The sequence below is a fragment of the Barbatula barbatula genome, assembly GCF_947034865.1.
Source record: "Barbatula barbatula genome assembly, chromosome: 3".
Classification (NCBI taxonomy): Eukaryota; Metazoa; Chordata; class Actinopteri; order Cypriniformes; family Nemacheilidae; genus Barbatula; species Barbatula barbatula.
In genome coordinates this window covers 10,132,915-10,148,073 of record NC_136764.1, presented here as the reverse complement: position 1 = coordinate 10,148,073, position 15,159 = coordinate 10,132,915, and the positions used below count along the sequence as shown (strand labels likewise).

Here is a 15,159-nt window from a genome sequence, read left to right as displayed (position 1 = left end):
ACCCTGAAACCTGAATGAAGAATATGGTGTCTCTAAAGTATTAACAGCAATTCATTTAATTTTGTTGCCAGTTTGGCCTGTCATTATCTATCACACTGTAACAATAACAGTCAACTCTAGAAGTGCAAAGAAAGATACCAAGATAAGATTGGGGCATCTCCGAACCAGTTGTTTTATTGTGTGACCATCAACAACTGGTTTGGTGATGATGCCATTTTAACTTGATTATCAAATGATAATACAACACTACTTCATCATCAAGCAGTGACACAAAACAATATCAAACCCAATGGGTATTTAATGTATTATTTTAGCTTGTGTTTTGCTCAGGGTTTTTGATGATCTCACAGTCTGATTTTGACACAATTTTGACTTCGACAAAGGATAGAGAAAGTGTTTTCTTATTATTCAGAAGTCGAGAAGTCTATTTATTTTGCCATCCTAAATGCACTGTATTTCGCATCTAGCACTGTTTCCCCTGTCTAACCCGGTAAGAACAGATCTGTTTAGATCATGACCACCCCCCAACCCGCCAGTTCTCCCCAGAGAAGATCACACATATTACACTCATTGAGTAGTCAGTTATTATCTAGTTTTTTATTGATTTAATATCTTTTCACATTTCCGTCTTATATTATCAAATTTCATATGTTTTAATTCAATTAAGACCCCCTTTTTCAGTGACTGTCTCGCAGATGTCTGTTATAAAGCTTTATTTCACAAAACTTTCTATAAGGGAAATTAAACAATGTTGTGTTAAGTAAATGCATTCTTATATCCTACTGTAAAATAACAATGTTTATTATAACTTAGTCATAAAAATGTATTTAGCTGCTATTACAAAGAGGCCACAGCGCCTCTGTCTTCTTTATGCTGCCACAGATCATATGCCTGGAGCTTCCCACAGGTGATTGGTGACACTCACCGACCAATCAGACGGCGTCTCGCTGCCATCGCAAAGTTATTAACCCTGTGGCAGTCTCGGACTCTCCCCGGGGTTTTGCTTAGCGCCTTAATCTGCCGCAAATAACTTTTTCATCGCCCTGTCGCACGCGTTAACATGGTGCGTGGACTTTGTTTAACGGGAGGGATCCTTTGGTCGAACGGGAATCGAAGGAAAAGGAGAAAGAGAGGCAGCATGTCTTACGACCGTGCCGTTTGTTTGCCAAACACCACCTTGATGCGTAACACAGTTACGCCGTGTGTTTACGGACGAAACGTAAAATGTGGCCAAATCGGGACTGGTCGCATGAGATTTGTGACCCTGTAGCTGGTAAGTGTCTGCTGTCTTTTTGTAACGTGGATTGATGGAATAACGCCAATTGTATAAAAACGGGTCGCTGTGTGAGCGAGTCCAACAGTGAACTTGGCAGACGAGCGTCAGCATATTCCTAGCATCGTTATGTCAGCGCGGAAAACATCTCAGAATAGCTTCAGAATTGAGGTCTGGTTTGAAAAGGGCGCACTTCGACAACGCGTCGATTTTCTGCGATTGCGTCTGACGTGGTTGGGGGTTAAAACAAAGCCGAAGGTGGACTTTTCGCGCAGGTTAAATATCTGCAGAAAGGGATTGACTGCGGATGGCCGCATCCTCCGCTGCTCGTGTTAACTGCGTTTACGTGAACGCCAGCCTACGTGTCAGTCTCTACATAAGGATGCCGCGATTATGGCTTTGTCTTATCAAAGGTTTTTTTCGCTTTGTTGGCTGAAGGGAAGCGGTCGAGTGTTGACTTTTATACCTCCTCCCAGTTGGCGAAGTTCACACTGAACGACGGGTTTAAAAGCTCTGTTCATTTTGTAGGAATGGGATTGAAGTTACGTAATTGCAAACGTACGGGTTCACTTCATTCGCGCGCTTGTGAAGCTACTAAAAATGCGTTATTGTTCATTGGTTGGAGATGGTGGCGCTATTGTCGCTGTTCTTCTCAAACGTGACAAAGGCATTACAAGACAACAGGCGGCAATGTGTTATATTGATTGACCCAGCTGTTGTTAGAGGAAAGGTGCGTATTGATGTCATAATCTGGCTGTTGCCGTTGTATGGGTGGATAGGTGATGCCTGGACATATTAAGACATCCTTCATCTTTAAGACTTGAGGTCAAGACTTAATTGGTCATGGTCAATGGTGGTGTTTGTGAATGTGTGACAGTGGATCATAGAAAGGTGGACAATGCCGGATGGATTCTTACCCTCCTGGAGGGCTCGGGGGTACCCAGTGGGCTGCAGATGTCTCCCAGGATTTGAGGTAAGACATTTGTTGTTACACTAGCACGGATTGTGATCAGGCAGGTCCATGATTTCAGCAAAAAACTGAGAGGCTTTTGGGTGTTTTGTTCTAGATATGACCGTGTCTGCCTAATCCGAACTCGTATGATCAGATTGTCAGTCAGCAGATAATAGGTATGAAAACTAGGTTAGATCTCCATAGATGGTGACATCATGCTATTTGCACACTCTCACTGATACTATTTGTTAGTAAATGTGTTCGTTAATTATAATGTAAATGCATTTCTATAAAAGACAAAGTATAAAGATCTGCCCAGCAGCCGGAAGAGGAACGGTAAATGTTCTTGCAGTGAAATGTGATCTTGTGGGCGTCTCATTATCACATTGAGGCAGTTGCCTCTTTGCTGCCCGTGGGGATAGTGTTTGAGATGTTCTGCATCATTAAGGCAAAGCTCGCAATGAAATGTCCTTTATAGGAGGATTTGACATCTTCACCTGCGTTTACTCAAAATGGGAAGTCACATGTCGCTTGACGTCTTTGACTGCATTACGTACCTGTTTTGGTGATAAAGTCAGGTGGATTGGTTCAGTTATTCAGCTGGTTAAAATTACAACGGTAACGGTAAGCTCTTAAATGTGTATTATGTAACTACCATTTACTCGCTAAAATAAATTGACTAGAACAGTCTCTGTGGGAGTCTATTAAAACTGTATGTTTTGGAGAAGTCGTGAAGAATGATTTACATTGTATGATTTTGAGGCAAAATATAATTGTTGTTGTACTGCATTTGTTAAGGAAATGTTACCTTTAGTGAGCAGGCTAAGCAATTGTCTCAATTATATTTAAGGCCGCTGGCTGTACATCTGAATATTATTAAGAATATAGTTTAAAAATGAAAACTTTAACATTAGCATTGTAATATTTCCCTGTTAATGAACTGAATCAACAGCAGAAAATAGATACAGCAGAAATAAATGTAAAATAGTTGTCGTCACGCATTTGTTTCACTTTAAAGGTATAATCTTGACATGAGACAGGTGACAGAATCATGCACAGCATGTCTATTCGGTATCAGATAACCACAATTGAAGTTAAAAGGCTCCTGTCATTTTTGTTTTCATTTTAAAATAAAAGCAGCTTACATTATATGATGCGGGAGAGATACAAGACACTTTCCCATCCACTGTAAAAAGTAATGTCTGCGTTCACCCCTCTTCACACTGTTAACCAGTTGGTTACGTTACCTCCAGCAAAAGGAAAGCACTTCACACCAATGACGGCATACTTTAGAAAACGATCATCAAGATGATATTGTAGCGCACAGAAATGTGTCATTCATGATGATTTGCTGTTTTATTTTTCTGCACTTAGTTATAGAGAGCTGACGGTAGTTTTGGGAGCCCCGGAGGGACGACTGGCAGAGACAGTAACTGTAGTTCAGCCTGGTTCGGCTGCTTTGTCATTCATTGTTCTGAGTTCCGAAGAACACAAAAGTGTACCTACCTTTGTTTTTGCAGACAATTCAGTATTTTTATTATTAATTTCAAACACATTGTGAATGTAATGGATGAACACGCAGAGTGACAGCGCTCGTGCAAATCAGAATGAACGGCAGGGAATCATCATATCAAGTTATTGCTTCTACTAAATAAGGATTCAGCAGTTGATTGTGACATTTATTATTTGGATTTGTGGCTGTTGTTGTCAATTTGAATTATAAATGTTGCAGATTGATCGATTAATGTAATATCAACTTTAATAACAATAACTTGTCTTTATTCTGCATATTCTTTCTTTATTATTCTGCATATTCTTTCTTAATTATTAAGTAATGTATACATTTAGTCATTTAGCAGATGCTTTCATCCAAAGCGACTTGCAGATGAGGAAACAATTTAAGCAATTATAAGAACATAGGCAACAAAAAGCATAAGTGTATCAAAACTAGTCCATTAAAGCCTAGCACAGTATACAAAGCTAAGAATAGTGAGGTTAGTACAAATCTTTTTTTTTTCATGAAGACAGAAAAGAATTAGAGGTTAAAATCAACCAGCTACATGTTGACAGTATGTGGTGCTAAGATAGTTGCTATGTATTATATATATATTTTAGGGATGCAACGATATGTAAATTTTGGACTATATACCATATCTAAATATTAATATAACATTTCTTGAGACTGAAACAAAAGGCAAAAAGTGGACCACAGCTTTTATATGAAAACATTGACTGCGGTAAACAAGGTTAGTTCTCTTTTTTTCCCCTAAAGATCAAACTTTTCTGGTATATTTTTTATTCCACAAACAAATTACAGATTTTCAAGGGTCTAACAGGTCTCAAGACAGAAAGCATTCAGACAACAGTCTGATTCAAACAAGATGCTTTTGTTACTATAATTTACACATTTATAGCAGTAAGTGAATGATCACGACAGAAAGTCAGGACTGTACAGTATTTTAACTGTGAGCAGTGTGCAGCTGAAGTTTAACCAGAGGATTATTTATCACCTATTATAAATCGGCCTACATTATATTATCGGGTGATAACATTAAAATAACCACTTATCAGCCGATACCGATATGACTGATAATTGCATCCCTAATTTTATATATATATATATATATATATATCCTCATTGGAGGCTGAGCTCCCCCAGTATTGAATACCTAGAATGGCCCCTGCTACACTGCATATACTTCTACTCATGCTTTCACCATGTGATTGTTTAAAAACAACAGACAGCAAATAATTCAAATAGTTTGTTTCATTTTGAATTTTTGTAGGATTTTTGTTTAGTTGAAAAAAAATATGTATATAAATATAAATGCATTGTTTGTTTATGCACACTGACAAGAGAAAACGTTGTTTTTGAAGTGCGGCGTGCTGTGCAAAAAGGTTTTGCGTGACTTTTACGCCCTCCCCTCTCTCACCGCACGCACGCGTCGTAAGCCCGTGTGGGAATGGCTGATCTGGGATCGGGGGGTTGGGCCGCCCAGTACGAGCGTACCGTTAAAGAGTGTTTTTAATGTCCGCCATGTTGGCCATGGCGCACTGAGCCTGGAATCAGGGACCGGAGCGAGCTGGAAACACACACCGAGAGAGAGCGACCGAGACCCGGCCTGGCGCCTCCGCTCGCCCCGCCACCTCCACCGACCGACCCGTGCACTGCTGGACACCGAACCGGCATTATCCATGAGAACTTTAATCGGACTAATAGGGAACATTAGGGGAACGCATAGATATATGCTGCATCTGAAATTATAGAGAATAAAATGAGTAAACTGTCGTTTCGGGCGCGGGCGCTGGACGCTTCCAAGCCTCTACCCGTCTTCCGCTGCGAGGACCTGCCCGACCTGCACGAATATGCGTCTATTAACCGGGCAGTGCCACAGATGCCAACGGGGATGGAGAAAGAGGAGGAATCGGTACGTTTTATTGCTCAGAGCCATGTATATAGAAAAATAAATATGTTTTATTGCAAGAGGCGCGTCCCTTGTTTCTCTGCGCCAGTGTACACAAAATGGCCGCCGTTTCTAATACAGAAACGCCTCAAATGTGTCGATACCGTACGAATCAGACGAGGTTTGGCGTCTTGTGCTCAAACGTTGGAATTTTTACTACGCGAATACACTCTCGGTTGTGATTTCTATGCAGTATTTTAACAGATAGACGGTTTACGGAGTACAAAGGAGTCACGTGATCACTGTCCAACCCGCCATTTTGATGGTTTTTCTGACGACTGCGCGAAGGTGCAATACCCCGCAAAGGCCACAGGGGTCTCCGCCCTCCCACTCGGCAATCGCCAATTAACACCATCAAAACCACCATAGGCCTCCAGCACCGCATACTGGTGTAGAATTGTCTCATGCCTCAACGGTCCACAATGTCAGTGCAAAAATTCAGTCAGTAACTTTTAGTAAAGGTGGTTGTCAAGATGGGGAAAGTATCTTGAATGGCATGTGTATTATTAACATGTATACCTATTAAATTATAAGAATAATTTACAGAAATGTTGTGATTGTGTTGCATGTGACCGATGAAGGACTGTCTGGGTATGTCTATGCTGGTATACATTAAATCAAGGCCTTGTTTTATCACAACATCACATTTGTAAAACAGTCCCATCTAACGTATCTCTAGCAAACATTACATAGTTGTTTTATGGTATGTCCTCAGTGTCGAACTAATTGGTCCATTAGATTTGAATATTGTATTTTGGTGTAAGCTAATTATTCAGTTGTCTTTATGTAAACAACATTGTACTAATTTTGCGTATGTTCATAAATGCACTAGAATAAATCTAGTGATCTGCATATCTCTGGCAGTAAATGAATGGTTCTCCACAACACGGATGGCTCGAATGCAAATATGTCAGGGGAGTAAACACATTAAGGCATAAATATTTCTAGTAGGGCCACAAAGATAAATGTAGCCTTTGATGTGCTGTTCTGTGAGAGAAAGCAAAAAAGGTGAAGCTGTAAGCTGTTTTATTTGATGATGATTATCATGTGATGATTTTTTTTCCGGTCTCAATGCAGTTGTCATGCACGGGAAGAATGCGTGATGTTGACACAGTGAATGTAATGATGGTAGCTGACACTTTACCAAAAGAAGGGAACAAACCCTTCATTTCACAATGGTTAGCTTGCATGAAGTTTATCAAACATGCGATATCAGTCTATAAACGTATCCGTACAGGTGAGACAAAATGACGAGGTCTTCACTTGCTCTCCCCTGTGTGCTTGTGAGAAAGGTTGAGCGAGAGGTCCGTTTCTGAATTGTGGTTGGGATGTTGTGGTTTGGGACACGTGTGATTGTTTTGCTGGCATGCTAACGTTTGCGTCTGACAGATCTAGTTCTGCCGGGCTTTAGTTTCCCTGCGTGGTGGTAATGTTTTCTTGCCACACTTGTGTGTTTGTGATGCGTTTAAGTGGAGAAGCGAGATTCAAAGCATTGGTCTGTGTTGAACATCTTGTTTTCAATATGTTAGTTTTGAGGTAAGATTTTAGACGGGTATTACGTGTCTGATGATGTGATGCGATGTGAAGTTTCTCAGCCCTATTTGCAAATGTCTATCACCTTCTTTCTGCAGCAGCTCGTACATCCATGCTAAATAAAAACCAATGCTAGGGTATATTTAGAATAAACAAAGAATCTTGCAACTAAAATATTCATGACTTATTTAGTATACTGTTCTCTATATATTTACTTTATTAAATGCAAATTCTTTTTATTTACTGTGTGTGCGTTTAGGAGCACCATCTCCAGCGGGCCATCTCTGCCCAGCAGGTGTATGGGGAGAAGAGGGACAACATGGTGATTCCTGTCCCAGAGGCCGAGAGCGACATCGCCTACTATGACTCTCTCTACCCAGGGGACTTCAAAATGCCCAAACAGCTCATTCACATACAGCGTGAGTCACCATTCACCCAGACTACTATGTAGATATTTGCAGCCTGTAGTGTTGTATGTTCCTTGCTTTGGTCCTTGCAGTATTTTGACACTCTATTTTCTTTTTAAAGCGTTCAGCCTCGACACGGAGCAGCCGGATTATGATCTGGACTCTGAGGATGATGCATTTGTAAATAAACTGAAGAAGAAGATGGATGTGGGTGCCCTGCAGTTTGAGGAGATGATCGACCGGCTGGAGAAAGGCAGTGGACAGCAGGTACTAGAGGCTGGATTAAAATAGTTCATTTTTATGAAGGTGAAGAAATAAAAAAAGATGAATTCTTTGATGCCACGGAGAATCTGGTCAATCTATGTTTTTTACACCGAAAGGATAATAAGACTTTCTAAAAAGAGATTTATTGCAGAACCTTGTGTGTTCCTGCAGGCTAGTCGGAAGAGCATTGTGTAAACTGGGCAAAATATATTTGATAGTTTATTCAAGTGAGTGTCGTAGTTAAAGTTAATCAGACTTTTATTTAGATTTTTAGTGCATGTTTGACACTGGCTTTACTGGAGTTGATGGAGTACTTAGTGAGATGCTGTAAACAGAAGTGTTATTCGTGCAGTACAGGGCACCGCTCGAATCATTCATTCAGAGACTCACAGAACAGGAAGATTACATATTTAAACCGCATTTGAATCACTGCTGTGTTTTTAGCACGAATTGAATTTTATTAGCTGTTCAGTGCTATTTTCTGATTAAGACATTTTAAATTGGCAAGATTCCATGCCATTTATTGCCTGAATTCTGCAATTCCATCCACATTTTCCGCATCGTGGAAATCAAATGGCCCTAGCAAAGGTTGTAGGTTGACTGCAGTGTATCACCTTGGATGAAGAGTCTGTCAAATACCTGAATATAAATCTTCAAGCAACCATTAACATGGCTCCAGACTCAATGATTTTATTGTAAATTAAGGAAACTTTTCCTCATGTTCACACCACACCGTAAATAGAACGTCATATAAAACTTAACAAGAGCATTCGCCTGTCGTTCGTAAGTATCAACAGATAAATGAAGTTTCCTGCACTCTTCTGCTCCAAGTTTTGTTTTAAACATCTCGTATATCAAATCGTTCATTTTCGGGCTTAATAAATTCTTCACAGCGACTAAAGCTGTAATGCGCTTGCGTTGTTTGTGTAAACTTGTCAATGACGACCTGGATTGTGCATGGCAGCGGGAAATAACAAACATGTCAGGTTTCAGTCGGACATGGGCCTGAGTGTCTCGGGCCAGGGCTTAAATTTAAGGCCAGTGCAGGGCTCTAACTTGAAACATGATCGGAGCGATGTGGAAATGGTTAAATAGTGCTTTTGACGCTAAATACAGAAAATAGAGGATGTAGTGGTGGAAGATCATCATTATTAATGTCATGGGTGCGGGTGATGCGTACAGCTCTGTTGTGTAGACGCGCTGCTCATGTTAAACGACAGAGATGGTGTTTCTCAAATTTCCTAATATGCAGACTTCTGTTTTAGCTGGAAATAATATGGAAGCTGAACATAATGATGCTAACACCATGTGGTAATGCTATCCGTTTGCTCTGCCACATTATGGCCAGCCGCCATAGTCTCGTTTTTGGATGGGGAACACTCCTATTAAAATAGGACTACAGTTCTTTTCCAAAGAAAATGTGTTTTGCACATTATTTATAGAAATTATTTTTCACATAAAACATCTTTTTCATCCATTAAGCTTAAAGCATCATCCGATGTCCCCATTCCCCATGTAAATTTAAATGAATATCATAAACGTGCGAATAGTTGACTAATGGCCTAAATGAACGACTAGTAGTCGACTACAAAAATCTTGGGACGGGCATCCCTAGTTTCCAGTGTGTTTCCAGTTTAGGTCTGTTGTACTGATTACAGATGGTTTTTGTACTGATAAACTGTTGAGAATTTAGGTGTTAGATGTGCTGCGTTGTACTCCAGGGCATGGTTAAGGCACTGGTCTGAGAACCATTGTATAATTGTATGCGGCTATGCTTGTTTAGAGCACTTTACCCTCATCTCTTGTCGATATTTACACACATTTGTGCAGACTTGCTCATGAGAATTAAATGGTGCCTTTGGAGTAGGTCATTTGATGCCCGGTTTAAAAAACAGGATGCTGGTTCTTGCTCAGTTTGCTTCAGCTAAACATCTCGTATTTTTCTAAAGTTCTAAAGCATTATTTCATGTCAAGGTTCTAGTGGATTTCTGTCAAGACCCAGATAGTGTTACTTTATCTAATATTGTCATTTCGAGATATTTTGTGGAAGGCTTCACCTGGTGTCAGTCCCAAAATGTTCAGTCTCACAGATGGATGATATGTTTTTTGTTTTCAAATATTTCAAGTGTATGCATCTTCATAATAAATCTTTTTTTTTTCTGTTGATTACATCTCTCGTTCTCTCTTTCAGCCGGTTTCTCTGCAGGAGGCCAAACTCTTGTTAAAGGAGGATGATGAACTGATAAAGGAGGTGTATGAGTACTGGAGCAAGAAGAGAAAAGCATGTCAGAGTGGCTGTGTGATCCCAGTTGTCAAACAGGAGAGGCGGGACGGCTCCAGCACCAATGACTCTTATGTGGCCTTCAGACGCAGGACAGAGAAGATGCAAACCAGGAAGGTAAGAGGGTGACTCAAGATCATCTCCTATGCATCTTTTATTAAAGGGCAAAGGTTTGTAGATACTTTTTCTCACGTTCTCACTGTCTCCCATGCAGAACCGTAAGAATGATGAAGCTTCTTACGAGAAGATGCTGAAGCTGCGTAGGAACCTTAGCCGAGCCGTCACCATCCTGGAGATGATCAAGAGGCGGGAGAAGAGCAAGAGAGAGCTTCTGCACCTCACGTTGGAGATAGTGGAGAAGAGGTACAAATATCACAATTTTAGCCAGTTGTAAAGTTTTAGTTGTCCTGGAAGTTTTGAGTGTGTCATTTCTTAAAAGAAAATTAGTAGATAAGTCATTGAATTTCGTTGGTTGGAGGGTCTGAATGTATATTGGGCTGTTAAGTGCAGATGTAGTATTTATGTCTAAGTGACTGATGTGTCTGTGTGTACTTAGGAATAACATGGCCGATTTCGGAGGTGAGGTGATGGCAGAGGTTCTGGCCCAGAGAGCTCTGGAGAAGCCCGTCATCCCTCTCATTCCAATCACAAACAGCAGCCAGTACAGACACACAGAACACGACCGGGACTACAAGTGCAAGGTACACACAGACATTTCTGTTTATGTATGGTGAAGACGGCTCCCCTTCACTCAATTACTTTTGTATGGTTCATAAAGCAACACGAGTGTATCGAAAAATGTTGGTCCCTGACATCTGCATGCTATACTTGCTTGAAATATGATTCAAGCTAATAATTGTCCTAGATGTTGTGTTTGCCTGCGTATATTTGTTTTTGATGTGTCACTCTTTGTAACTAGGTTGATAAACCAGAGGTGGTACGCCAAAAGAGGAAGTATGAAAAGAAAGCCAAGCCATTGCCATTGGCAGGCTCTGCCAACTTGGGCCCGGCAATCTTTAACACTAAAGACCTCAATCAGTATGACTTTCCCAGCTCGGACGATGAACCCTTCTCTCAGGTACTTGTACACATACTTTAGATAAACGGCAGGACATGAGTCCATATGATACTTTAACACCCTCTTTCTCACTCCCTCAGATCTTCTCTGGTTCTTCAGAGGTCGAGGAGGAGAATGACCCAGATGGCGTTTTTGGATTTCGGCGGAGAACTGGTTGTCAATATCAAGCTGTGAGTTGTGATTCATAATAAACAGAGCAGAAATACTTGTTAAGTTCAATGCTGCAGTATAGGTTTTGTTATTGACAAAGTGAGTATCTTTCTCTTAGCTTCGATCGGGACCTGCTGGGGATTGGCCCTGGTGTGGTCCTAGTGAGGGCGGGTTAGGAGATGTGCGGTATCGCTATTCTCTCACCACACTCACAGTGCCAAGGCGATGCTTGGGGTTGGCACGACGACGCGTTGGCAGAGGGGGCAGGTGATTTAAGCCACTGTCCATGTAGAAATGTTATCGTTTTACTGGTGGTGGTTGTTGCATTTTTTTTAATGACTCATCTGCATTGAATAATTTCTCATTTGCTCATGTAGGGTTTTGTTAGACCGGACCCACTCGGATTGGGACGATGTCTATCACGGGCTGGACCCGGATTCCCCCGTGCTATATTCGCAGTCTCCCACCCAGCAGCACAGCAAGGATACCTCACATACCAGCACTGATACCTCCACCCCCTCCTCATCTCAATCCAACCTCTCGCAACTCCTGCTCAACATCAAAGCCTGTCGGTGGAGGCATTTCAAGCCTCGGGCGCCAGACGACCCAGACAATCCTGAGCACTGGTCTGCACGAAGACCCCGCCGTGGCTGCCTCATCCGCCCAATCAGCACGCTTCGGACACGGGGAGGCCCAGCTTCTTCCATCCGACCTGCCCCACAGCACACACCTGGTGAGTCAAGTGTCGTACTGCTAATGCAACACTTTGTGTTAATCCTACATGCATTGTTTGATTTACGCACACCACAACCACAAAATGCTGAACTGTATGCTTCCATTTGTATGATAAAATAAACCCACATAGCTGGACGCTTCATATTTTACTATTAGGTTAAATGGGCAATAATTAGGTATAAAATTATCCTTGGGAGGTTAAATTGGAAGCAAAAAAGGAAATTCTGTATTAAAATAAATTACACTGATGAAGATGAACTAGGCACTGATTCTAGATAATCAGGCGTAAACACCAAGGTACTATAGTAGTTAATGTTGTTGCTGACTTTCTGTGTGTGTGCTGTCTTGTAGCTTTCACCGCCGAACAGTACCAGCAGCACCAAGAGCACCTCGCTCTCATGCAGAAACAACAGCTTGAACAGGTCCAGCTTCAACAGCAAACTGCCAGCACTCCCATTAACCCACAAGTGAGTCCTCTACACAAAAACTTCATTAGTCCACCTTTACTTGTACAGCATTACAGTAAGCTCTGACATGTTTACATCACCCGGGAGCTCAGAGGTGATTTAGAGGGTCACAAGACATGGGCCGAATACCGGTTTCAAGGTATACCGAGGTTTAGAAGAGTTAAGGTTTCAAAACCACAGGTTTCTGTGATACCATTTCTAAGGTATGAGCTGTGTCTACAGAAAAATTAATAATTAAACCATGTAATTCAGTGTTTGCTGTTTATGTCTAAAATACATGACATCTTTTTTTTAAAGAATATTGTCCTTTTAATTCTGTTTAAACATAACTTGTTACACATAAACTTAACTTGACACTTAAGATGTAGCAACAATTTTATACCATTTATTTTAAAACTGCTGTTAACTGTTTAATTGGTTTTAAAATGTAATTTTTTTGTGCCCCTCAGAGTTTGGTATCAAAGACGATAGATGCTGCCAGTGCTCAATTTGCTGCCTCTGCCCTTGTGACTCCTGACCAGCTTGTGGCGCTCAAGAGCAAAGAAGAGGGAGTTAGTGTTAATGGAGTCGTCTCAGCCTCAGGTTTGTCTTGCAAATTAAGAATGAAACTTTTAATTTGTATTTCAGTTTTCAGGTTTTGTGTTGGGTAGGCTTTCTTTATTTTAATGTCGTTACTTATTCTATAGGCATCTACAAGGGCTTACACCACACAAGCTCTGCAGTGTCCTCCATCCATCTGTCTTCTGGCCCTACCTCCACCTCATCCTCCTTCCCCGCAGCTGCCAACACCACTAACAACGGAACCACCTCGGCCAATCATCACGTTACCACGGCCGGACCCGCCCCTGCCCAGGCGCTGATGGGCGGAGCTGTGAGAGTGAGCGTGCCCTCGGCTGGCACCTTGAACGTACGCCAGTTGCAGCGTCAGCTCACTGTTCCAGCGTCTGCCCTGAAACTCGCCAGCAATGCCAACAGGCCTATCCCAAAAGTCACCACGGGGTCGACGACCCTTGACATAGGGCCCAGGTGAGATTAGCTTGATGTTACAAAATAGTCTAGGTGATGATGATGTCATTCTCATGTCTTTTTTCTACAACCATCTGTTGTAGGTTTTTTGCATAACTGTTTACTTTGTGTCTTTAGCAACTTTACAAACAAGCGAAAGATTTTATTTAATTGACCTTATTTTCTTCCTCGCAGGGAAAATCACGATAAAGAGAAAACTCCGTTAAACAGCCTGACAGACAACACAGTTGCTATGGAGGTTACGTAGCCCCGCCCCTCGACCAATCACGCAAACCATCCCTCAATCGAGGCGTCTCCTTTAGGTGCTATGCATCATAGTGACGCTGTTTCCATGGCAGCCGTTGGGACTTAATTGCAATTCTCATCTCTTTGTTTCCAGTTTTAGTTTTTTGTTACTGTTAATATCAAGGTCTGTAAATTATGAAATATGGAAATAATTCTATGTACATACATATTTGTAATACACCCCTTGTATATAACATTACTTGAATACAGAAATTGTTCATTTGTGATGTTTTGCACTTGGGAAAAAATCAGAAAAAAACTGCGATTTTCGTAGTGTGTGGGCCGTTTGTACGTGTATGTCTGATTGTGAATGTTAGAAGGTGTTTGTGCGACTGTCTATCTGAATGTATGTGTCACATGCATGGTGAAAAACCTGCGGTTTTATCTATTTATTGTGAGGTGTTTACAGATTTTTTAAATACACTGTAACCACCTGGATTTATGTGCAGTGTGTATGTGTCTGCGTGTGTAGTTAAAGCTGTTTTATGTGAACATCTCTTGTTGGAAAAAAGCAGCAGGGGTTTCTCTCTCTTTCTCTGTTTGTCTCCTCATACGTGGCTGCTCCCACTCCACTCAAGCACTATTTAATTTTTTTAATCAATGCTGCTTTTGAATTTTTTTTTTTTTTGGGAAGCCCCTTTCTCATTTAGGGGCTTCGATCCTTGTTGGAGTCCTTTTGGTGTTTGTTTTTATTACCTCTGTTTTTGATGACTGATTGTATGTCCCTGTGCTAAGAAGCAGGTCTGTTGTGTGTAACAGAAGTTCATGAGGGAGAGGACTACGGTTTCTTTATCATCATCATTCCACTTTATATGAAATTAAGGAAAACGAACAAAAAGGGACATTTTGTTTCCTTCAAGACTTTATGGTGGCACCATTCCTGTGGGGCCAGCGTGAGCTCTCTTCTGTGAAGAGGATGGTACCTCACAAGGCTATTCGTAGTTGTTTGTATGTACCACAATCTGAATGCCCGTTCCAATGGCATCATCTATCTTTGAGGTGTTTTTTAAAGTCCCACCTGGAAGAATGATAAAAAAACGTATATGACAAAATGTTTAATAAACCCAGGGCATTAAGTGTTTGATCAGCACAATTCCGAGAAAGAGTCATTACTTATATTTTTGTGAACACTTATTTTTCCACCCATATAGTTTTATTTATAACTGTACACTGTGAACTGATATATCTTATATTTACATTTAGTAATTTAGCAGATGCTTCTATCCAAAGCGACTTACAAATGA

General features: G+C 41.1%; 1 protein-coding gene across 4 annotated transcripts; it reads left to right on the top strand.

Moving 5' to 3' along the window:
• Nucleotides 1-870: 870 nt before the first annotated feature.
• Nucleotides 871-15,060, top strand: epc1b (enhancer of polycomb homolog 1 b). 4 transcript variants are annotated; one of them, XM_079451424.1, is made up of 15 exons: nucleotides 906-1,273; nucleotides 2,151-2,246; nucleotides 7,482-7,641; nucleotides 7,751-7,896; nucleotides 10,085-10,291; nucleotides 10,389-10,537; nucleotides 10,731-10,875; nucleotides 11,094-11,252; nucleotides 11,333-11,422; nucleotides 11,521-11,669; nucleotides 11,780-12,135; nucleotides 12,489-12,604; nucleotides 13,054-13,186; nucleotides 13,291-13,630; nucleotides 13,805-15,012. In XM_079451424.1, exons 2-15 carry the CDS (start codon nucleotides 2,172-2,174, stop codon nucleotides 13,875-13,877), a joined length of 2,298 nt encoding a protein of 765 aa, XP_079307550.1. In that variant the 5' UTR covers nucleotides 906-1,273; nucleotides 2,151-2,171; the 3' UTR covers nucleotides 13,878-15,012. The 4 variants fall into 4 exon arrangements, with proteins under 4 accessions (XP_079307551.1, XP_079307550.1, XP_079307548.1 ...); XM_079451422.1 differs by lacking the exon at nucleotides 906-1,273 and adding an exon at nucleotides 1,788-2,003; XM_079451425.1 differs by lacking the exon at nucleotides 2,151-2,246 and having other exon boundaries at nucleotides 871-1,273; nucleotides 13,805-15,034.
• Nucleotides 15,061-15,159: the final 99 nt, after the last annotated feature.

Excerpts from the sequence above, each read along its gene's own strand:
- epc1b (XM_079451422.1), top strand. The coding sequence starts at position 1,899 with ATGGTGGCGCTATTGTCGCTGTTCTTCTCAAACGTGACAAAGGCATTA. Across the intron at positions 2,004-2,150 it reads CAGCTGTTGTTAGAGGAAAG|TGGATCATAGAAAGGTGGAC; the intron begins GTGCGTATTGAT and ends AATGTGTGACAG. Across the intron at positions 11,423-11,520 it reads CTGGTTGTCAATATCAAGCT|CTTCGATCGGGACCTGCTGG; the intron begins GTGAGTTGTGAT and ends TCTTTCTCTTAG.